The following is a 22,979-nucleotide window of genomic DNA, read 5'->3' on the forward strand; positions in this document are numbered from 1 at the left end:
GTACTTGTTAATATCTCACCAATAGTCATTTTAAATCAGACCAGATCTCTAAGAAATCCACAATTATTTATTTATTTAAATAAATAATTCTAAATACTCCTGACTTTTCAAGAGTGAGCCCAAAATTCTACTGTAAACCATAAACCACATGTGAGATATGCAAAAACTGAATTGATGAAATAGAGCAACATGTGGAGACAGACACCAAGGTCCCAGCTTGGTGCTAAGTAGAATTCAGAAGGTCTAGCATCCATATTCCCAAGTACTCAGCCCTACAACTGCTCACAGAGGATGCTTTTACTGCTTGTGGCCTTAAACTCTTGCTTGGTTTGTCTTTCTGGAATTGTCACTTCTTTTCCTTGGACCTGGATTTCCTCAAATATAGATCAGATGAATTCCATTATTTCTTTCCATTTGACTTAATTTTTTTTAATTGTTGATGGAACTTTATTTTATTTATTTATTTATATGCAGAGCTGAGAATCAAACCCAGTGCCTCACATGTGCTAGGCAAGCGCTCTACCACTGAGCCACAACCCCAGCCCTCCATTCAACTTCTTTATTACTAATTTTATCTGTCTGTTGTTTCCAGGGAACAAGAATAATAACATCACTGACTTCCGTGCTGCATGACAATAAGGAATTCCCTAATCCAGAGGTGTTCAACCCTGGTCACTTTCTGAATGAGAGTGGCAACTTTAAGAAAAGTGACTACTTTATGCCTTTCTCATCAGGTAATAAAAATTCATTTCCAGTTGTAACTTTAGGGAACAAAATAACTTTTTTATGATCAGATGCAACTTACATGGGTGCCTCCTTTGGAGCATCTTCACTACTGGGTCCCTTTGGTGGTACTTTGCGGAATGTCTGACCCAGTTTTTCCAATGGATAAAGCTATGGCATAGTTTGGTTGAATTGTGCCTCTGGCTATATCAACAATCTACTCAGCTGAAACTTCTAAGAGTATCACTCTTAGATGCCAAGTAGCCTAGCATACATAATGGGCTCTTAAGAGTCTCACTCCTGAGTTAGGAAGCAGATGAACAAACAGATCATTGTAATCTAGATCATTGTAATCATTGAAACCTGTGCTGTGAGAGAGGGAAACACAGGTTTCTGGGGAGGCAGAGGGTTGCTTTCATTCTGCTTTTTTTTTTTAGTATTTTTATTAGTTGTTGATGAACTTATTTATTTATTTGTTTGTATGTGGAGCTGAGAATCGAACCCAGTGCCTCACACATGCTAGGCAAGTGCTCTATCCCTGAGCCACAATCCCAGCCCTCATTCTGCCTTTTTATATCCAAAAACATTCTAACAAGGGTGTCGAGAGCCACTCTGGAAATACACGCCCTTAAGTCCTGAGCAAGAGATACTAAACAATTATTGTGCCCCACAATAACTTGGGCTTTACCTCTGCTCAGATAATAAGGTGTGGCTCCAGGAGTAGGCACTACCAGGTGGGATTGAGTTACACTCACCTCTTCCTTTGTAATCCTACCTCTTGCCCCTTTTGGGATAGAATGTTCCATGGAATCTCCCCTTGTATGTCTCCTATGTAAGAATAAAGAATTCCAGTGACTCTCTCTTTCCATGGACACTTAAAGTCAGAGAGTCACCTCAGATTTTGAAAAGGTACTTCTTTTTGTGTTTCCGTGCTTCCTTTGCTGTTTTCTTAAGTTATTGGAATAGTCAGATTTGTGAACCCAGCACAGGTCGCCAGCTAGGATAGAAGGCGATACAAGGGAAAGAGGGTTGAGCTGGCTTACAGGAGGTGGGGAGCAAAGGAAGAAGATAAGGCAGGGCACCTTACAGAAGTAATGGAGTCCAGGAGCGAATGTTTTCTATAGATCTAGGGGGTCAGAGCATACCAGGTAAATGAAGGCTGAACAAAACCTTGGGAATGTGGAAAGAGAGTCTGCAGTGATTCCAGAGCACCATCCTCTTCCTCTTCTCATGATCATGTGTTTAGGAATTCTGTCTCATCGTTAAATTGTGTGTGCCAAGACTCTAGACATGGAATCACCTTCATTTTTTTGCTATGGATTTTGATGCCTCTCTTGGGCCTGGCACTGCCCATATCCAGATGTTAAGGATGGAGCCCTTCTTTTAAGTCACTCATATTTAGCTGGATAAAACAAAATAAGAGAAAGTAGGATTTGAAGTGAGCCATGCTTCTGTGGAAGCATGACTATTATGAGAAAACTTATAGAGGGTGAGAGTCTACCACCTTCTAAGCATGCATTGTAAAGAGGATATGACAGGGACATAGGTCATGAAGGAAGTATAAGAGCAAAAACCTGTCTAGCACAGGGTGCCTGATAAAATGAGACAAGTGGGTAGCGACTGTGACTAATCTTCTGTGCATCTGTCTCTCCAACCATTCTGTCTTTGACACATACACATAAGTAATCATTCATCATATAAGTTACTGAATATTCTTTATAACATTTCAGAACCTAATGTTTAAGGAGGGAAAACTCTGTGTTTGTCATCTTTAGGAAAACGTATGTGTTTGGGAGAGGGCCTGGCCCGCATGGAGCTGTTTTTGTTCCTGACCACCATTTTACAGAATTTTAAGCTGAAACCTGTGATTGACCTCAAGGACATCGACACCACCCCCATTGCCAATGCGTTTGGCCGTGTGCCACCTTTGTACCAGCTCTGCTTCATTCCTGTCTGAAGAAGGGCTACTGGCTGCTGTTATGCCATCATCACCTGCCACTTCTCCTTGGAGGCATCGTCCCCCTTCTCACACTCAGGGATACCTTCTCTCAGCTCTCCCTCACATCCCCATCCCTTCCTGATCCAGTGAACATGCAGCCTTCATTAAGGAGAGTTTCCTGGATCGCTGCATAAATAAATCTGCTATTCCCTGTAGTCTGTAACTCTTGCATCGACCACCACAAGTTCTAATACTCAGTTACTAACATGTTATCATGGTAAAACAGCACAATAACTAGTCTATGACAATTTGGAGCCATGAATTCCCTGCATGTTCTGAATAAAAAGTACTGTTGTTGCTGGATCCGTTCTCAGAAATTTATTGTTGTGCAAAATTCAGAATGAAAAAAAATAGGTCAAACCACACTGAGATAACCACTTTGCATACATGAGAATATAGCTGTTACAAGAGGGAGGGAAGGAGACTGAACAAGAATAAGGAAACAGGAGTGTCGGTGAGAATATATAGAAGTAGGAAGGCCTGTGCATATGTGGAGAATGAAAAATGATGCAGCCACTGTGAAACAGTACAGTGAGTGGTTCCTAAAGAAATTAAAATTGAATGATCATATGATCCAATGATTTTACTTCTGGTTACATCCTCATGTGAAATAATTGCAGTTTATTAAAAAATATTTATAGCCCATGTTTATACCACAAATCTCTTCACCAGTCCACACCCAAATATGGGTGTCTTAAAAAGTTGTTGACATTTATTATTTCCTTGAAGTATCTCTTGCTTTTCTTTACCACAGTGGTTCAGAATACTTAATGGAGGAGGAAGAAACTTTGTTGTTGTTGTTTGTATTTTTTTTGTGTGTGTGTGTGTGTGATGCTAGAAATTAAATTCAGGGCTTCCCTAATGCTAGGCAAGAGCTCTGTCAGCTGAATTACACCCCAGACCATGAAAGAGTGTTTTGATACTTCCAATGACTCTGTTGCCTGGGTGGCTCATAGGAAATATCATATCTAGGGAATAGTGAGCTGACTTAATGAATTTAAATTTGCTACTTACAAAAAAGTATCATGACATTATCTTCACAAAATTGTATTATCTTGGAATCAGGAAATTCCACTTCTGAATAAACCCAAAAGAAATGAAAACAGGTTATCAAAGAGAAATTTATATCTCCATATTCATAGCAGAATTATTTACAATAGCTAAAAGGTAGAAACATCCCATGTGTCCATTGAGGAAGAAAAAGATAAAGTGTGGTGTACACGTGAATGGAATATTATTCAGGCTTAAGAAGAGAGAAAATTCTGACACATACTATGACATGGATGAAATTTGAAGACATTATTTTGTGAAATAATCCAGAAACAGAAGGACCAATACTGGGAATGTAAATATGAGTTGTCAGAAACAGGCAAATGTGTAGAACAGAAAAGTCTGTATGGGTTATTATGTGGGTGGTTTTCAGGGACAGGGGAATGTTGAGAATGAGGAGTTATTGTTTAATGATACAAAGTTCAGTGTTGCAAGATGAACAGAGTTTTGAAGGCAGTGATAGTGGTTGCATAATAAGATGAATCTATTTAATGCCACTAACCTGTATAATAACAAGGGTAAAAATAGTAAATTTTATATTGCCACAATTAAAAATGATTTACTACCCTAAAACATTTACTACTTAATATTATGTAGATAGTACAATGGAATGTGGGTAGAGGTTGGGAAGGGTAGGCAGGGGAGGGTGCATATAGGGAGGTTGGATTTCATTAGTGCATTCTATTCATGTGTAAAAATATCACAATGAGCCTTTTAACATGTGCAATTTGCATGTGTTAATAAAAATGAAGTAAAATATAAGAAAGAATGAAGATATATTAAATTGTGTTTATTTAATAAAGCTATCTTGGGCTGTGGATGTGGCTCAAGTGGTAGCACGCTCACCTGGCATGCGTGCGGCCCGGGTTCGATCCTCAGCACCACATACAAACAAAGATATTGTGTCCGCCGAAAACTAAAAAAAAAAAAATAAATAGATATTAAAATTCTCTCTCTCTCTCTCTCTTTAAAAAAAAAAGCTATCCTAAAAACTATAATGTAATCAAGATGCAAAAGACTCAAGAGAAGGACTGCCTAGTGTGCGCAAGGCCCTGGGTTGCATCTGCAGCACTGAGGATGTGGGGGTGGAAACACAGGTGAAATCACTCCTGGGGCAAGTGCTAGTCTGTACTCAGAGATATACTCTTTGTAGTTCCTTTTTATGGGTATCTCTTCTGAAATTTGGCTGGTTTAGGTGACTCTCCAGGAATTTCCATTGACTATGATAGTCAAGCCAAAGTGACTCCATTTCGTTTTGTAACTCCGTTTTGTAAAACAACCATGCCAAGTAGAAGGGTCATGACCAGGGCAAGATGTTCTTTTCCTTTTGCTACAGAAACCTTTAAGAACACAGAACTAACTAATGGGACATTGTTTTTGTAACTAGGGTAACGGGACTCTGTTTCTATAACTTGGATGACTGGGATAATTGTGATTGGCTGAGCATCCCTCCACCTGACTGCATTCTCCTGCTTCTGTAACCTGGCTTGCTTGCATTGGCTAGACCCCCAAATTCCCTTTTGTGGTTTTCAGGCTTATAAAGAGCGCCCTTGTAATTGTTTGGGACTGATCAGGGGAATAGCTTTATGTTCTGGTCAGTTGCCACCAGTGTGCTTCAATAAAGGCTTGATTTGATTATACGTGAGTGGTCTGGAAGTCAATTTATGAAACCCTGGGATGAAGCTTTAACTATAACAGACTATGTTCTTGGAAGTAATTTTCCAAATTGAAATGTGTTATCCATAGAAAGGTGGGACTGATGAAGCTGCTCCACCCTGACCAGAGGGATTAACTTCCCACAGCATCATTGAACTTAAATGAAAGGGCCTATTTTCTTCCAACTCCTACCTCCTCAATGAGTCACTGGAAGTAGTGTGAGAAGATGGTTTATTCTGGTTTCAAAGTTCTGACCCAGTACCTTGGCAAATCCTTTGACAGTGAAAAGTGGGTGCCGCAGTCTGGCTGGGCACAATTCAGGAGCCACTTGTCAAAAGAAACGTACTTTATTTTTAGAACCACACACGCCAAACAAAACAGATCCTCAGGAAAAACCTTCAGAGCCCAACTGCCACCACGGGCTTCCCACAAGCTTCTCAACCTCCCCCACTCCTCCTGCTCTTGAGGCTGATTGGCTGGGTCACGTGGGCGGAGCCAAAAAAGTCCCCCAATGAGCAGCTCTGTGGTCTGAAAGGGCAGGAAACAGCCCAATGAGCATCACCGTAGAGGAGCCAATCAGTTGGCAGCTAGAAGTTGCTGGGGCCGCTGTGAGCCAATCATCAGCTGGCAGCTGGAAGTTTGCTGGCAGCTGGAAGTTTGCTGGGGGCCCCTTCGGCTGTGGCTCTCAACAAGTGGGGAACCCAGTGGGACCACACCTAGAGACCAGGTTCCTCACAGAGCTTTCATCCTCAGGATCTACTCCAGGACCCTGTGCTTTGTAGATATTGTTTCTAAAAAAGCAAGGACTCAGATTCAACTCTTGGGAAAAGGAGAAAACCTTCTCCTATTTTAAAAAAATTTTGAAAATACACTCTTTGGGCCCCAGGAAAACAGATTGGGGAATAGTCTGTTTTCCCCAATGAAGGACATTTTGGAGGATTTCAAAAGAGAGGTGAAGGGTCCTTTTGTCTTAGGAAGAACATCCTGCATACAGGAATCAGGAGTAGATGCTCCATGCCAAGTGCCCAATTATTCATAATTTGAAGCTCTAGCTTACTCACATTTGGGTGTTTTATTTTTTTTTAAATTTATTGGTGCATGATAGTTAAACATAATATTGGGTTTCATTTTGACCTAAGTATGCAAGCATGGAATTTAATTTGCTCCAATTCAGTCCCCAGTATTTCCCCTTACCCTCTCTTCCCCCAATCTGTTTCCTCTATTCTATGGGATATATATGAAAAGATATATTTATATATATTTTAAATTGGTGCATTATAGATGTACATAAAGGTGAAATTAACTGTGGTATATTCATGTGTACATAGGATAGTTTGGTCAGTTTCATTCTGTTGTTCCTCCCTTCTCCTATCCTTCTTCCTTTCCCTTCAATCCCCTTTCTTTACTCCACTAATCTCTTTTCTATTTTGCTGGTGTTCCCTGCCCTGCCTTTATCTAGCTTATTTCTAGAAATAAGACTCTAGCTTATTTCACTTATCATGATGTTCTCCATTTCCATCCATTTGTTAGCAAATGCCATTATTTCATTCTTCTTTATGGCTGAGTAAAACTCCATTGTGTACATATACGACATTTTCTTAATCCATTTGTCTTTTGGCAGATATTTGGCTTATTCCATAACCTGGTTATGGTGACTTGTACTGCTATAAACATTGATGTGGTTGTGTCACTGTATACGCTGATTTTAAGTCCTTTGGATATATACTGAGTGGTGGGATAGATGGGTCAAATGGTACTATTATAAAGAATCTCCATACTGCTTTCCAGAGTAGTTGTACTAGTTACATTCCCAGCAGCAATGTATAAATGTACCTTTTCCCCACAACTTTGCCCACATTTACTTATGTTCTTATTCTTGATTGTTGCCCTTCTGACTGGAGTGACATGAAAGCTCAGTGTAGTTTTGACTAGCATTTCCCTTATGGTTAAAAATTGTGAACATTTTTTCTATATTTATTGGCCATTTGTATTTCTTTTTTTTGAGAAGTCTGTATTCAGCTTTTTTTCCTTTTGGTATTAAGTTTTTAAAGTTCTTTATACATTCTGGATAGCAATCCCTTATCTGAGGAGCAGCTGGAAAAAATCTCCCATTCTGTAGGCTCTGTCTTCATGCTCTTAATTCCTTTGGTTGAAGAAGCTTTTTAATTAGATGTTGTACCACTTATTGATTCTTGGTTTTATTTCTTTTGCATTAGAAGTCTGGTTAAGGATGTCAGTGTCTGTGCCAATATGTTGGAGTATTGGGGCTACATTTTCTTCTGGCACTTGCAGAGTTTATGGTATAATTCCTAGGTCTTTGATCCACTTTAAGTCAATTTTTTGTGCAGGTTAGAGATAGAGGTCTAGTTTTATTATTCTACATATGGATATCCAGTTTTACTAGCACCGTTTGCTAAAAAGGCTAATTTTTCTCCAATGTATGTTTTTAGCACCTCTGTCATGTACACATGACTGTATCTATGTATGTTTGTTTCTGTGTCTTTTATTCCACTGATCTTCATGTCTGTTTTGGTGCCAATACCATGCTGTTTTAGTTACTATAGATCTGTAGTATAATTTGAAATCCAGTATTGTGATGCCTCTAGCATCACTCTTCTTGTTCAGGATTCGTGTCTTCTATTATTCTATTATAGGTCTGGGTCTTCTATTATTCCAAATGAATTTTAGAACATTTTTTCCTAGTTCTGTGAAGAATGTCATTGACATTTTAATAAGGATTACATTGAATCTGTACAATGCTTTTTATAGTATGGCCATTTTGACATTAATTCTGTATCCAATAACATGAGAGGTCTTTCCATCTTCTTGTATCTTTTTCAATTTATTTCTTTGATATTCTATAGTTTTTTTGTAGCGGTCTTTCACCTCTGTTATGGTTTAGATATGATGTGTCTCTCAAAAGCTCATGTGTGAGTCAATGCAAAAGGATTTAGAGGTGAGATGATTGAATTATGAGAGCTTTAACCTAATCAGTGTGTTAATCAATTGATAGGGATTAACTGGATGGTAACCATAGGTAGATAGGGTTGGCTGGAGGAGGTGGATCATTTGGAGTCTGTCTTTGGGGTTTATACTTTGTCCTTATTGAGTAGAGCTTCCTCTCTGCTTCCTGGTGCCTTCCTTCACCACATACTTCTGCCATGATTTTCAGCCTTATCCCAGGCCCAGAGGAATGAAGCCAGCTGTCTATTGACTGAGACTTCTGAAACCATGAGTCCCTGGATAGATTTTTTCTCCATAAAATTGTTCTTGTCATGTATTTTGGTCACAGGAGCAAAGAAGCTAACTAAAACAACCTCCTTGGTTAGATTAATTCCATGTATTATTTTATTTTTTTGAGGTTATTATGGATGGATCTGCTGCCTTACTAAATTGTTTATCAGCTCTAAAAGTTTTATGGTGGTGTTTTTTGAGTCTTCTAAATATAGGATCATGTTGTGAGTGAACAGAGATAATTTGACTTTGTCTTTTCCTGCTTGCATCCCTTTAGTTTTATTCTTTTGCCTGATTGCTGTAGCTAGAGTTTCTAGAACTATGTTGAATAGGAGGGGTGAGAATGGACATCTTTGTCATGTTATTCTTTTTGGAGGAAATGTTTTCAATTTCTCTCTATTCAGTGTGATGTTGGCCTTTGTCATAAGTCTGCACTAAAAAACATACTCAATGAACCATTTCATGCAGAAGAATTGAAAAAAAAATTAAAACCAGCAAAGGGATAAATTGTACTAGAAGAATAGTTAATTAAAGGTGAATCAAGTCTGAATGAAGAATTGGAAATATATAAAAATACAGGAAATAAAAATCCTGTCTGTAAAATAACACGGAATAAATGGTATAAACTCTCGAACCAAAAGACATAGATTGGCAGATTGGGTTAAAAATATGACTCAACCATATGCTGTTTATGAGAGACTATTTGTACAGGTAAAAACATCTACAGACTGAAGGTCAAGGATGGAAAAAGGTATAACATGCAAATGGACAATGAAAGCAAGCAGGGATAGCTACTCCGATATCAAAGCATACACCAAACCAAAATTAATCAAAATAGAAAAAGAAAGTCACTTCATATTGGTTAATAATCATTAAGATATAATGATTGTCAGTATTTATGCCCCAAACAACAAAGTACCTACATATATATAACAAACTCTTCTCAATATAAAGAATAAAAAAAACTGCAATACAATAATAGTGAGTGATTTTAGCACACTTCTCTCACCATTAGATAGGTCATGCAGATATAAACTAATACTCTTCAGAACTAAAAAATATTATTAAAATACTATTAATCAAATCAAATCAAATCAGATATCTATAGAATATTTCATCCATCAACAACTGAATTCACCTTCTCAGTGGCACATGGAACTTTTTCTAAATACATCATATTTTAGTACAAAAAAGCTAATCATAGCAAATAAAAAAATAATTTTTTGCATCCTGTCAGATCATAATCAAGTGAAATTAGAAATCAACATTAAAAAACAGAAACCACACTAATACCTGGAAATTTAATAATATACTTTTGAATGAGTAATGGATCATAGAAGAAATAAGGGGAGTAATAAAAATATTCTTAGAAACAAATGAAAATAGAGTCATTATGAAAATCTTTGGGACAGTATAAAAGCAGTTCTAAGAGAAACTGAGCACTGAGTTCCTACATTAAAAAAAATAGAAAGATACCGAATAAATAATTTAATGTTATACTTCAAGCCCCTAGAAAAAGTACAAACTAATACCCAACTCAGTAGAAGAAAGGAAATAATTAAGATCAGAATTGAAATTAATGAAATTGAGAATAAAAAAGATACAGAGCACCTATGAAACAAGTTTTTTTTTGGGGGGGTACTGGCATTGAACTCAGGGGTACTCAACCACTGAGCCACATCCCTAGCCCCATTTTGTATTTTATTTAGAGACAGGGTCTCACTGAGGTGCTTAGTGCTCTACTGTTGCTGAGTCTGGCTTTGAACTCTTGATCCTCCTGTCTCAGCCCCCATCCCCCAGCTGCTGAGATTATAGGCATACTCTACTGCACTAGGCAAAAGTTAGTTTTTGAAAAGATAAATAAGATTCTTAGCCAAACTTAAAGCAAACAAAGACTCAAATCAATGAAACCAGAGATGAAAAATGATACATAACATCACAGAAACTTCTGAAATCCTGAGGATCATTAAAAACTATTTCAAAAATTAATACTCTAATAAGCTAGACAATATCTTGAAGATATTGACAAATTCTCAGAGACATATGAACCATGAGGATATAGAAAATGTAAAAGGTTGATATCAGATAATGAAAATGAAGTTGGTATTAAAAGCCTTCCAACAAAGAAAAGCCCTGGACCAGTTGGGTGGTTCTTTGTCTCATGTCTGCCACATTCTGTCCTCATATGAAATTTCTTTTAGCCTCTCAAGCTCTCAACCAACAATCATGAGCTTTTAGTTCCTGGGACAGAATTTGCCATTGAGATGAGAAAATGACCCTTTTGAGCACTTTTTCCTAGAACTTTGATACCCTTTCTGTGGGTCTCTTGCTCTTCATTTTTTAGCTGATGGAGTCATTTTCATCTGAACTTTTCAAATCTTATTTATTTATTTATTTTTACATGAGCTCTATTATTATTATTATTTGCATTAGAATTTGTAATACACTTTTATGCCACAATTTATCATTTCTCTGTATGCAAGATATGTTGATCTCCAATCTTATAGCAAGCCATGATTTGCCTTTACTGATAATGGCCAATGTTTGTTTCTTCTTTGAATAGAATTCCACCTTTTCATTTTCTCTCTCTACACAAGAGATTTGCTGTATTCTCAATGCACATATTTTCTACCTCTGTTTCCTGAGAAGCGCTGCATCTTATAACATCTTCATAAGCAATAAACACACCCAATACACTGTTATTAACTCCAAATCAGATTTTAAAATAAAGAAAATACTTGCAAAGTAGGGGCAGGGAACATACAAATGAGCCTAGAGTATGTTGCTGCATCCCAAAGTAAGGAATTGTTTAAGGATTATTGGTGACATGGAAGAAGGCACAAAATATAGTCATTAGGAGACAAGTTGAGCACCCAAATAGATACTACTACTACTACTACTACTACTACTACTAATAATAATAATGGATTATAACCCACTGACACAATTGAATCCTTGATTCCTTATTGATACAGAGAAATGACCAACTTGAAAATTTGATGTGGGATAGTTAAATAATTTCAAAGAATCCCTCACATACATACTTCACAGCATACTTCCAAAGAACAAAATTGAGAGGAGTAAAGTGGAGAATTCTGCCAGAAATATCTGAACCTACTAATCAAATAAACATTCCTAATGAAACAGATACAATTGTTTATCACCTAGGAAGGGAGGAAAATGTCATACTGTCACCTTTCTTTTAGAAATTCTTAAGATGAATTTAATTAGTAGAAAACTGATTAATAAATTCAAATTGAGGGCCATTTTATAAACATGAAGTCTATGCTCTTAAAGAGTGTCAAGGTCATGTAAGTGAAGGAAAGATTGAAGAAGTGTCATAGAGTCTACTAAAAAGATGTCACAAATATATAACATGATTCTGGATTCTCTACTAAGTTTTTAATGGAATATAATGGATATCTTTGGGACTGATTGATTAAACACCATTAGGAATAAGGATTAGAAAGTCCCAATATATCAATACTTAATTCCTGATTTTAATACTTTGAGTATAATTGTACAGGAGAAAAACCTTTTTTTTAAAGAAAATATACACTAAAATATTTCTGGATTGCTGGTCCTTGGGAACATGGTGTTAATTTACCCATTTTTTTTGAACGCTTGGGATTGAACTCAGGGGCACTTGACCACTGAGCCACATCCCCAGCCCTATTTTATATTTTATTTAGAGACAGAGTCTCACTGAGTTTCTACAGGACCTCACTTTTGCTGAGGCTGGCTTTGAAGTTGCAATCCTTCTGCTTCAGCCTACTGAGCTGCTGGGATTACAGACATGTGCCACTGTGCCCAGCTATTAATTTATTTTCAAATGGTTCAAGCAAAAAGTTCACTGTATATAGTAACAATTTATCAACTGTTGTGATTATTAAAAAATGAATCCAGTTGTAGGCATATATGTGTATATGTATACAAATTATATATTTATTTTATATTTTATATATAATTGTGTGTGTCTATGTATGTGTGTATATATATAATCTCTCTCTATGTATATATATGTGTATATATATGTGTATGTGTATGTGTGTGTGTGTGTGTGTATATATATATATATATATATATATATATATATATATATATATATATATTATAACCTAGAGTTTTATAAATGAAAGGAACATCCAGTAGCATTAAGCTTTATGGAAATTCAAATTAAAACTTAAATAAAATATGATGATATAATCTATCAGAATGGTTAAAATGAAATAAAGACAGATTATTCTAGGTACTGTCAATAACTTGTAGCAACTGGCACTCTCAGAGTGTAATTAAAAATTGGTTCAATCATCTGTCAATATTACTTAGAGTGAGTATATGCATATTCAGCAATTCCACTCATAGATATGTATTGAACACAAATGCACTCCATTGGGATATCCAAAGGACATAAACAGAAATGTCTATATTAGCACTATTCAAAATAGCCCTACACTGGAAATAATCCAAGTGTCCATAACAATATCATGGGAAAAATAACTTTTATGGAATAAAATTAATTATGTAATTATTAACTAAATTAGTATATATTTTGAAAGTCTCTGAAACTCATTTGTGTGTTCCCTGTCTGTATTCTGCAATTAGCCATTTCTCTAAATACTCCTCATTCCTTTATTTGAAAATCTGGTTTAGAGTCAATATCAGTGCAATGGATGTGTTTATTGCTGTGAAGATGTTACAGAACCCACCGGAGACCATGCCTATTATTTCCACATTATTTTTTCATCACTGTAAAGAAATACCTGACAGAGTCTATTATGAAAAAGAGGTTTTTGTTTTTTCCCCCCCCCACAGTTCTGGAGGTTCAAAGTCCCAGCCCATAGGGCAGGCTCAGTGGAGAGGGCCGTCCCAAGGAATGAAACGATGGCTCTAAATAGAGTTACTGTGGTTCTGATAGAGTTTAGAGCTATGAGAGTCGGGCAGCAAATTAGTGTTTCTCTTTGCCCTGCGTAAAGGATTCTCTAAGCCCTGTGTTGAATTGATTAATAAATGTGATGTGTCATTTTAATAAACTTGTAGTGTAATAATTAACTAAATTAATGTTTATTTTGAAAGTCTGAGACTGAATCATGAAATATTGAATCAAAGTACATGTGGATGTTAGTAAATCCAGTGGAAGTGAATGTCTGGTGTGGAGGGAAGGGTGCAAGAGTCAGGAAGGTGGGATCCAGTCTCAGCTCTCCCTTCTGCAGTCTCTGTATCCTTGGCCAAGGCAATGCATCGCCAAGGCCCAACTCTTCAGCTCCACAGTGAGGATAATTTACCTTAGGCAAAGGAAATTGAGAGAATCAAAAGGGATATGACAGGTGTGATAATCCTCTGTAAATCGTCAGAATCCCTGTAAACATGACTGATAAATCCTTATGTAATTCATTCTTCACAGATTTAATTTTTTTAAAAAAATTAAATGTGCTTAGAAATAACTGCACTAGTCAATTTAGGATGAATGTGATGATATTGTTAGAAAACAAGCCTCTGCATAAGCTTTTTTATTACCTGTCTAATAATATATGTCATTCCAGTCAATTTTAAATGCAGGTGACCCCTAAATGTCTTATCTTACTCAGGTCCACATGTTGGGGACATTCTGTGCTGTGCATTTAAAGACTTCCCTACCTCAGTGTTCTTCTGTCTGTAATTTTATTTTATACAAGCATTGCCATTACCTCCATGTTCTTCTGTCTGTAATTTTTTTTTGTACAAGCATTGCCATTAGTGATCTAGTGGTATACATTATTTCACCGATATTTAGGCCCTCATGACCACTGAATGTCATCTTCTATTCAGGTTTGCACAATGGGGTCCTTCTGTGCTGTGTGTACTATTGAAAGATGGTCTCTGTCTCCCTCACCCACCACCAAAGCACATGCTTATTGTTCATTCTATCATCTTCCTTCTTTTCTCCTCCGAAATTTTTTGAGATTGGTTCTTCCCTCCATTGCACTAAGCAAGTTTTCCTTCTGTAGTGATGGAGAGGAGAGAAACGGTATCTGATTTCCTCACCAGAGAGTGTATGGTTCTTATTTTGTGAACAGCTTGTGGGTGGTTTATATTCACAATAACTAAAGTTTTTGGCTTTTTTGTTTTGCTAAAATTGTTCTCCAGGCAGCTGTGGGGAAGCCATAGCCCACCACAACTGACATTGGAAGAGCTCATTCCAATCCCAGTTCTGTTGCCACCTCTGAGCTGTGTGACACGGATGGTCTCTTGTTCTCTCAGATTCTGCTTTCCTTATTTGAAAAGTAAAAAAATAATAACCTCTGTCTTCAATTCCTCTATAAAGCACTTATTAGTAAAAGAAGTGTATATTAGCTAGTTACTTGATACATGTTCAGTCATTCAAGACTTATAATAGCTCTTACATGTTTAAGCAACTGTAATGTTAGTACAGCAGAATCAAATATTTAAAAAGAGTTATTTTCAGTAATGGTATGAAGAGTTTGAGAGTCATGACTGGGTAATCATTATTTTACATGCAAGGGATAAAACACATGGATTGACCTAAATATCAGAAATTTCCAACTGGTTGTCAGTCTAAGAATTGACAAGGTTGAACAATTTTTTCATCAAAAATTTTTTCTCATTGGTTCTCAATTCTGGTTGCACATTGGAAGCAATGGGGGTGTTTTAAAAACATTAAAAATAGTACCTAGGATTCACCCCAGACTAGGTTTGCCAGAGTCTCCAGGGTGGGGCTGTGGGAAGGAGAGCAAGTGTAGGGAACACCTTATTTTCATGTTTTTTCAATGGGTCGAAGTCCACTCAGAAGAGAGATTAAAGGACAATCAGCTCATGGGCCACTTATGTGTCAAAGAGTCACAAGTTAGCAGGGAGTGTTATAAAAGCTGTGGATTGCAGGCTCACAGTTGTTTCAGTTAGAAGAGAAGGTTCAATGGACCTAGTCGTGGCCTTGGTCCTTGGTCTCTCCTGTCTGTTTCTCCTCTCAGTATGGAGACAGAGCTCTGGGAGGGGGAAGCTCCCTCCTGGCCCTACTCCTCTCCCAATTATTGGAAATATCCTGCAGATAGATGTTAAGAACATCAGCAAATCCTTAACCAATGTAAGTATGCTTTATGATCCTTCAGTGGCTTGCAAAGGATGAATAATTCACTCTTTTAAATAACATATACCACTGGAGGCAAATTGTTAAAAGATATTTTTATAAGGCACATACTCCCTGTGGATTATTAGTTTTGATTTGTCACTGTCAGATAAAGTGAAATGATAATAATGCATTTTGCTAGGAGAGAAATAATTAAATTGTGTGGTAGACTCAAAATGATAAAGTACTAAGCTTCTTTGATTCATAGCCATTTGCTATGACTTTTTGCCTGAAGGTAAGTGGGAGCACAAATGTTTTGAGATTAGAGATTTTATTCAAGAAATCATTTACTGCACCTGTTGTATATTTTGTTTAGATTAGCCATGATAATCTTCTCCACAGAAGCAAATTTGTCTGTTGTCAAGGAAATGCCCACCGGTCTATAAAAACATATGTGAATAAAAGAAAGAATTAATGAGGGCCAGCTGATTGGCATCAGAATGATTTGGGGCTCTGCACAGAGTTCCTGTCTGTGACCTATGAATGTCCAGCATGGAAGGAATTGTCCTTCTATGGGATGCTGCATGTCCTGATATTTCTCTGTTGTGCCCACTCTCTTCCCGAGTTAATAATACTGGTGGATCTCAAACTGGTCTGTGCATTAGAATCATCTGGAGGTATGTTTAAAAATGGAGATCAGGTGACTCTCAAGCAGTATCCGACAGCAGCTATTCTAGGCATTGGTGACTGATACAAATTGCTCAGGTACCAGAAGTTGACAAATTTGGATATTCTGTTTATTAGATATGGGAAAAAAATGAATATGAAAGTCTTTGAACCTCAGTCTCTTTACCTGTAAAACAGTAAATAAATCTGTCTCAAGGTACTGATTAATTGTGACCATTCACATAATAATTTCCCTGACAATTTCCTGGCAAATGAGTCATTCTGTATCTATGTGGCGGCTGTAACAATCAACAACCACCATCTTATTTATGTATAAAATTCAGCAAGATTGAAAATTGTGTTTGGTAGAATAAAAATAGCAACAAGATAATAATGTTAGTTGGAATCATGCACATTTTGAAATTATGACTTGCTAATATTTGCATTTCTCTCCTGTTTCCAGCTGTCAAAAGTCTATGGCCCTGTGTTTACACTGTATTTGGGCAGGAAGCCCATCGTGGTGGTGCATGGATATGAAGCTGTGAAGGAAGCCCTGGATGATCTAGGAGAGGCGTTTTCTGGAAGAGGCACTTTCCCAGTAATTGAAAGAGTTAATAATGAACTTGGTGAGTGTGAATGTGCATGAGTGTGCAAGTGTGTTTTAGGCAGTGGTCCTGGGGATGAGATTTGAGCTCTTCAGACAGATCTTGGCTACACTGGGTCAGTTTTCTCTTCTTTGCTTTGGATTTCTCTCTCTATTTCATTCTGTTAGGAGTCATTTTCAGCAATGGAACAAAATGGAAGGAGCTCCGACGCTTCTCTCTCATGACCCTGAGGAATTTTGGGATGGGAAAGAGGAGCATTGAGGACCGAGTTCAAGAGGAAGCCCGTTGCCTTGTGGAGGAGTTGAGGAAGAACAGTGGTGGGTGCCTCTTATGTTATTCACCTCAACACACTGCTCTCTTCTCTTTTGAGGTCCTTCCAAACATTGCAGGGGTGGCTGGAATATTTCATCCTTGGGTGGTGATTGCTATCTCTCATGGGGAGGAGGCAATGGTGTGAGGCAGAGAGCCAATAGGGCTTTCCTGTCTGTATGCTTGGTTTTTGTTCATGATGACTGTGAATGAAGTGTGGGTAAAATGCTCATTGAATCCTACATTTTCCCCAGCTTATTTATTTGTTTTCAAATCCATATATCATGAAGACAGAAAGTGCTGAGACTCAATAAAAAAAAAGAGTCATTAAAGACTAACATTTTTCCTGTCATGTAATTGTGGATCAACTATTTCTAGAGCATTTTATCAGGGAGCACTTGTCAAGTAGATATGGGGAATGACCTCATCACATCTTTATGGAGCATAAGAAAGTGACATGTGCTGTCACTTAATTGTTTCATATTTGTTCCATCAGCCTCACTGACATGTCTGGGTTTGTTTTATGACCCATGCCTGCAATTTCTGACAGAAGTGGTGCTTTTCTGTGATTTATTTGCCTAGGCATCTCTTAGTGCAGGACTCATCTATTGTGTTCACTGTAAACAATGAACTATTTTTTTTGGCTGCTACAAAATATTTAATTAAAAAAAATTAATTTATTATATATCACAGTGAAATGCATTGCAATTCATATTATACATATAGAGCACAATTTTTCATATCTCTGGTTGTATATAAAGTATGTTCACACCAATTCATGTCTTCATACATGTACTTTGGATAATGATGTCCATCACATTCCACCATCCTTGCTAATCCCCTGTCCCTTTCCTTTCCCTCCCACCCCTCTGCCCTATCTAGAATTCATCTATTTCTTCCGTGTTCCCTGTCCCTGCCCCACTATGAGTCAGCCTCCTTATATCAGATAAAACATTTGGCATTTGTTTTTTGGGATTGGCTCACTTCACTTAGCATTTTCTTCACCAACGTCATCCATTTACCTGCACATGCCATGATTTTATTTTCTCTTATTGCTGAGTAATATTCCATTGTGTATAAATGCCACATTTTTATCCATTCATCTACTGAAGGGCATCTAGGTTGGCTCAGAGTTCAGCTATTGTGAATTGTGCTGCTATAAACATTGATGTGGCTTTGTCCCTGTAGTATGCTGTTTTTTAAGTCCTTTGGGTACAGACCAAGGAATGAGATAGCTGGGTCAAAAGGTGGTTCCATTCCCAGTTTTCCAAGGAATCTGCATACTGATTTCTATATTGGCTGCACCATTTTGCATTGACAACAGCAATATATGAGTGTGCCTTTTCCCTGATATTCTCGCCAACACTTATTGTTGTTTTTAATCTCCTCCTTGATGTATTTTGCAACCCATTGTTCATTCAGTAGCATATTGTCTAGTCTTCAGGAGTTGGAGTAATTTTTATTTTGTCATTGGTTTCTAATTTCATTCCATTATTATTTAATAAAATGCAGGGTAGTATTTCTACTTTTTTGTATTTGTTAAGAGTTGCTTTGTGGCATATATGGTCTATTTTAGACCATTGTCTAAAATGGTCTAAATATACTTTCTTCTCACATGTGCTGAGAAGAAAGTGTTTTCACTTGACGAAGTGTATTCACTTGATGAAGTATGAAATACTCTATATATATCAGTTAAGTCAAAGTTATTGATTGTATTATTGAGATCTGTAGTTTCTTTATTCAACTTTTGTTTGAACGATTTATCCAATGGTGAGAGAGGTGTGTTAAAGTCACCCAAGATTATTGTGTTGTGGTCAATTTGACTCTTGCACTTGAGAAGAATTTGTTTGGTGAACAAAGATGCTCAATCGTTTGGTGCATATGTATTTATAATTGTTATGTCTTGTTGGTGTATGGTTCCCTTGAGCAATATGAAATGTCTTTCTTCATCCCTTTTAACTAACTTTATCATGAAGTCTACTTTATTTGATATGAGGATGGAAACCCCTGCTTGCTTCCACAGTCCATGTGAGTGGTATGAGTTTTCCCAATCTTTCACCTTCAGTCTGTGGATGTCTTTCCTATCAGATGAGTCTTCTGGAGGCAGCATATTGTTGCTTTTGTTTTTGTTTTCTGCCAGCCAATGTCTTTTGATTGGTGATTTTAGGTCATTAACATTCAAGGTTATTATTGAGACATGGTTTGTATTCCCAGCCATATTTGTTTATTTTTGTTATTTAACTTTACTTGTTTTCTCCTTTGGTTTATTGTTGCTTTCATTTCAAGGATTTCTGTTTCTTTTTTTTTTTCTGGAACCTCTATCTCCCTGTTGAAGTATCTTTTGCTTTCTGTATTTGTTCATGTAGCTCCTTGTCAAAATGATATTCTGCTGCCTGTATTTGCTCTCTTTTATCATCCTTAAATGAATAGAACATTTTAATTATGCACATCCTGAACTCCTTCTCTGTCATTTCATCTGCTGTGCTGGCCATGGATGCTAATGATGTATTTTCTTGATTTGTTTGGGGCAGTTTCTTCCCTTGTCTTTTCATGTTGCTCGTGTGTCTTCCCTTCTAGCTCTGTGGGCCTGGAGTGTTACTGTTTTAACCCTATAGGCTTATAGTGCTCCTGTATGGTTCCAATACCTCTCCTTTATGGGGAAGGACAACATTAACAGATTCCACTATCAACAATATACCACCTATGAACAATTCGTTGCTATTAAGATGTTTACAGTTTGATCACAATGTACAGAAATGTTGAATTATATTATTATCTATAATATAATCAGTAGGTTTGTAAAGGGGTTTACAGTTTCTGACGGTGGACAATGAACTGGGGGTGAGACATAGGACAATATGCTGAGGAGGTAGTATGTGAGGATATAGAGTTAATATATCTTAGGAAGTGTGAAAGAGAAATCTAATGAAGAGGATTAGTAGCAAGAGAATAGAGAGGAAGTAATTTTGGGTAGACAAGTAAGTGGGAAGTCAGTAGAGTACATAAAACAAACACACATATGTATTCAGAAAAATAAAGGATGTTAAAATAGTAACAATTGGAGGGGAAAAGAAAAAGCAAAGAAAAAAAAGGCCTATACAATACACCTATAGTGTATTATTCAAATGCCTCAGTCCTCAAAATCCTAAATCATGCAAAGTACTTGGTTTCACATATGTTGGGGATGTGAGGCCAGGAGGATAGAGGGGGAGAAGAAAAAGAGAAAAATGAAAAGTCTCCAAGGAAGAAGCCAGCATTGTTGAGAGTCTTAGAGAGCAGTATCTTTCGTCCTTCCCTTCTCATCCAATAGGTGGTGTTGTCTGCTGTTAGCTGATATCTCTTCTCTCAGAATGGTGAAGGTAACCAGGGTGGGAAGACTGGTCCTGTTGTAGGGTGCCTGGAAGTGAGGAGTGGATCCCGCCAGTCCCTACAGGGAGACTACACCTCAAGGTTTCTTTTTGGGTCTGCTCATATGACTTGAGCATGGGGTCCTATCTTCTTATCTTGCCTGAAGATTTCCCAGTTCCTGATCTCTCTGTTAATCTCTAAACTTTAGCCCCATCTCCCTCTCCCTTAGTAGTTCCCAATTGAGGGACCTCTCTCACCAGGGCTTCCACGGGCTGCGCCAGGGTCACACTATGCACCTGTACCACTGAGAGCTGTTTTGTGTTGGGCAGTTACTGTGGTGGGGAAAAGGGGAGAGTTGGAAAGTAGGCAGTTGGCCAGCTGGAGTTCCGATCTGGGAACTTCCTCCACCAAATATGGCGAGGAAGGTAAGCCAAGTTGGAGGCGGTCTGCTTCCAGCGCCGGGTTTTGGGTTTGGTGTGGAGAGTGGGCGATGGCATTGTGTTATGTGTTCATAAATGAGCTCTGTAACATTCAGTACTGTGGCTTTGGCTGCCTTCAGAGCCTGTGAGATGTCTCCAGGACACATAAAGATTACCATGTAGGGGATGGGACTATGGCAGTAGCTGCGGAGATGGAGGCGAACCAGGAATCCCCTTGTTGGTAGATGGAGGTCCACAGGGGAGTGGAGGCTGGAGTTCCTGAGGGTAGATAGCATCTAAGTGTCCTGCGTGGGAGCGGAGTGGAGCGGCATCTGGGAGTTCTGCAGCAGTGCTAAGGTGCTTGCGAGCCCTGCCTGGGCTAGTACTTTGGGAGTTGGTTGTCAGGAGCTAGAGTCCTCCTTGAATGCCGAGGTCAAGAGTCCTGCAAGGGGACACAGCACTGGTGATTTCTGCATGAGAGAAGCTATATAGGGGTCCTCTATCACTCTCAGAGAAGTTACATTCTCCTTGCCCTTAATCATCCCAGGGCCAGCTATGGAATAACTAGTGATGCTCTCTATAGTCCTGAGCCCACTGAAATTATTCGGATTATCCAATGAGATACACAGTGTACCTACCCTACTTCACTCATTCCTTCTGTTGCAAACTCCAGTGAGGTTTTTGCTCCATGACTTCCCCTTGCTTCTTCTGCCTCCTGACTGAAATTGGCCCTGTGGGGACTGGCATTTTTTATTTGGGGACTGTAATATCTACCAGTCTTTTCAATGGTTATCATCTCCTGCTTTTTTGTCTTCAGCACATCCAAGCAAAAACAGGATCCCAGGAACATCTTAAAACCATTTAGTTTGGGATTAGAGGTTTTATGGTAATTACTTACCTCCAGTGCAAACTCTACTCATCTATGACATATTGATTTCCAGCTTGAAATTACCCTAAAATATACTAAGTGTTTTTCTAAATGAAGGGAAAGATTGAAAATCAGATTTGTGTGTGTGTGTGTGAAGCAAACACACACACACACAGAAATTTCAAATTATTCTTTTATCTTCCAAAGTAAAATAAGAATTTTTTTCTTGAAAGCTTAATACCCTAGGTTTTCACCTGAAAAGGAGCCAGACATAAGAGTTGTTAACTAAACAGTTTTCTATTATTTAATTCCCTATTATTTCTTCATAACACTTTTCATTCAAATTCCCCTTAATTATATCTATAATGCATATTTGGGGGCTTTTACATATAAAGGGTTTTTTTTGTTAATTTTGTTACAGAAATTTTATTTAAATATTGCCCATCCAAAGAAGAAAAATTTCCCATTTTCTTTTCTGTAAAATTATGGGACTAGACCTAAATGATGTTTAAATTTAAAATTCATAATAACATACTGTCGCAATGGGCAAAAAAAGGTGTGACTTTGCAGTTGAGGGGGAGAAATAAAGAACGTCCATACACTTCTGCCCCTTTTCAATGCTGTATTCACTCAAATCACTCAATACAATTCCACTCTATAGGTTATTAATCAAGAAAATGACAATCCTGGGGCTGGGGTTGTGGCTCAGCAGTAGAGTGCTCACTTAGTGCGTGTGAGATGCTGGGTTCGATCTTCAGCACCACATAAATATAAAATAAATAAACAGAATAAAGGTATTGTGTTCAACTACAACTAAAAAATATGTTTTAAAAAGAAAATGACAATCCTTAATGCTGGGCACTGCAAGACATAATTAATTCAAAGCAAACAATTCTAAGTTAATTCTAAGCACTGCAAACACACTTAATCATGACAGACTCATGACAGACATCCCCTCTGCGTGCTAAGCTCAAGTGTGAGATCTAAAGTCTGAAGCCTAGACCTTAACTCCAGCAGATGCACACTCACTCAGACAATG

The 22,979-nt window shown here is 37.7% G+C and overlaps 2 protein-coding genes across 3 annotated transcripts in view; both read left to right on the forward strand.

Annotated features, from left to right (window-relative positions):
- LOC308634135 (cytochrome P450 2C18-like) overlaps positions 1 to 2,976 on the forward strand; it is a 53,960-nt gene extending 50,984 nt beyond the window's left edge. The window contains exons 8-9 of the mRNA XM_081267730.1: positions 593 to 734; positions 2,499 to 2,976. Of these exons, the coding sequence (XP_081123856.1) occupies positions 593 to 734; positions 2,499 to 2,680 (324 nt within the window). The 3' untranslated portion in view covers positions 2,681 to 2,976. The remainder of the gene's footprint in view (positions 1 to 592; positions 735 to 2,498) is intronic.
- A 12,599-nt stretch (positions 2,977 to 15,575) lies between these two features.
- LOC308634131 (cytochrome P450 2C55-like) overlaps positions 15,576 to 22,979 on the forward strand; it is a gene marked incomplete at both ends in the record, with an annotated part of 30,728 nt that continues 23,324 nt past the window's right edge. For both annotated transcript variants that reach the window (XM_081267724.1, XM_081267725.1), the window contains 3 exons: positions 15,576 to 15,743; positions 16,855 to 17,017; positions 17,164 to 17,313. In XM_081267724.1, the coding sequence (XP_081123850.1) occupies positions 15,576 to 15,743; positions 16,855 to 17,017; positions 17,164 to 17,313 (481 nt within the window). The remainder of the gene's footprint in view (positions 15,744 to 16,854; positions 17,018 to 17,163; positions 17,314 to 22,979) is intronic.

The sequence above is a fragment of the Spermophilus citellus genome (genome assembly GCF_964194105.1).
Source record: "Spermophilus citellus genome assembly, chromosome: 15".
NCBI classification, from domain to species: Eukaryota; Metazoa; Chordata; class Mammalia; order Rodentia; family Sciuridae; genus Spermophilus; species Spermophilus citellus.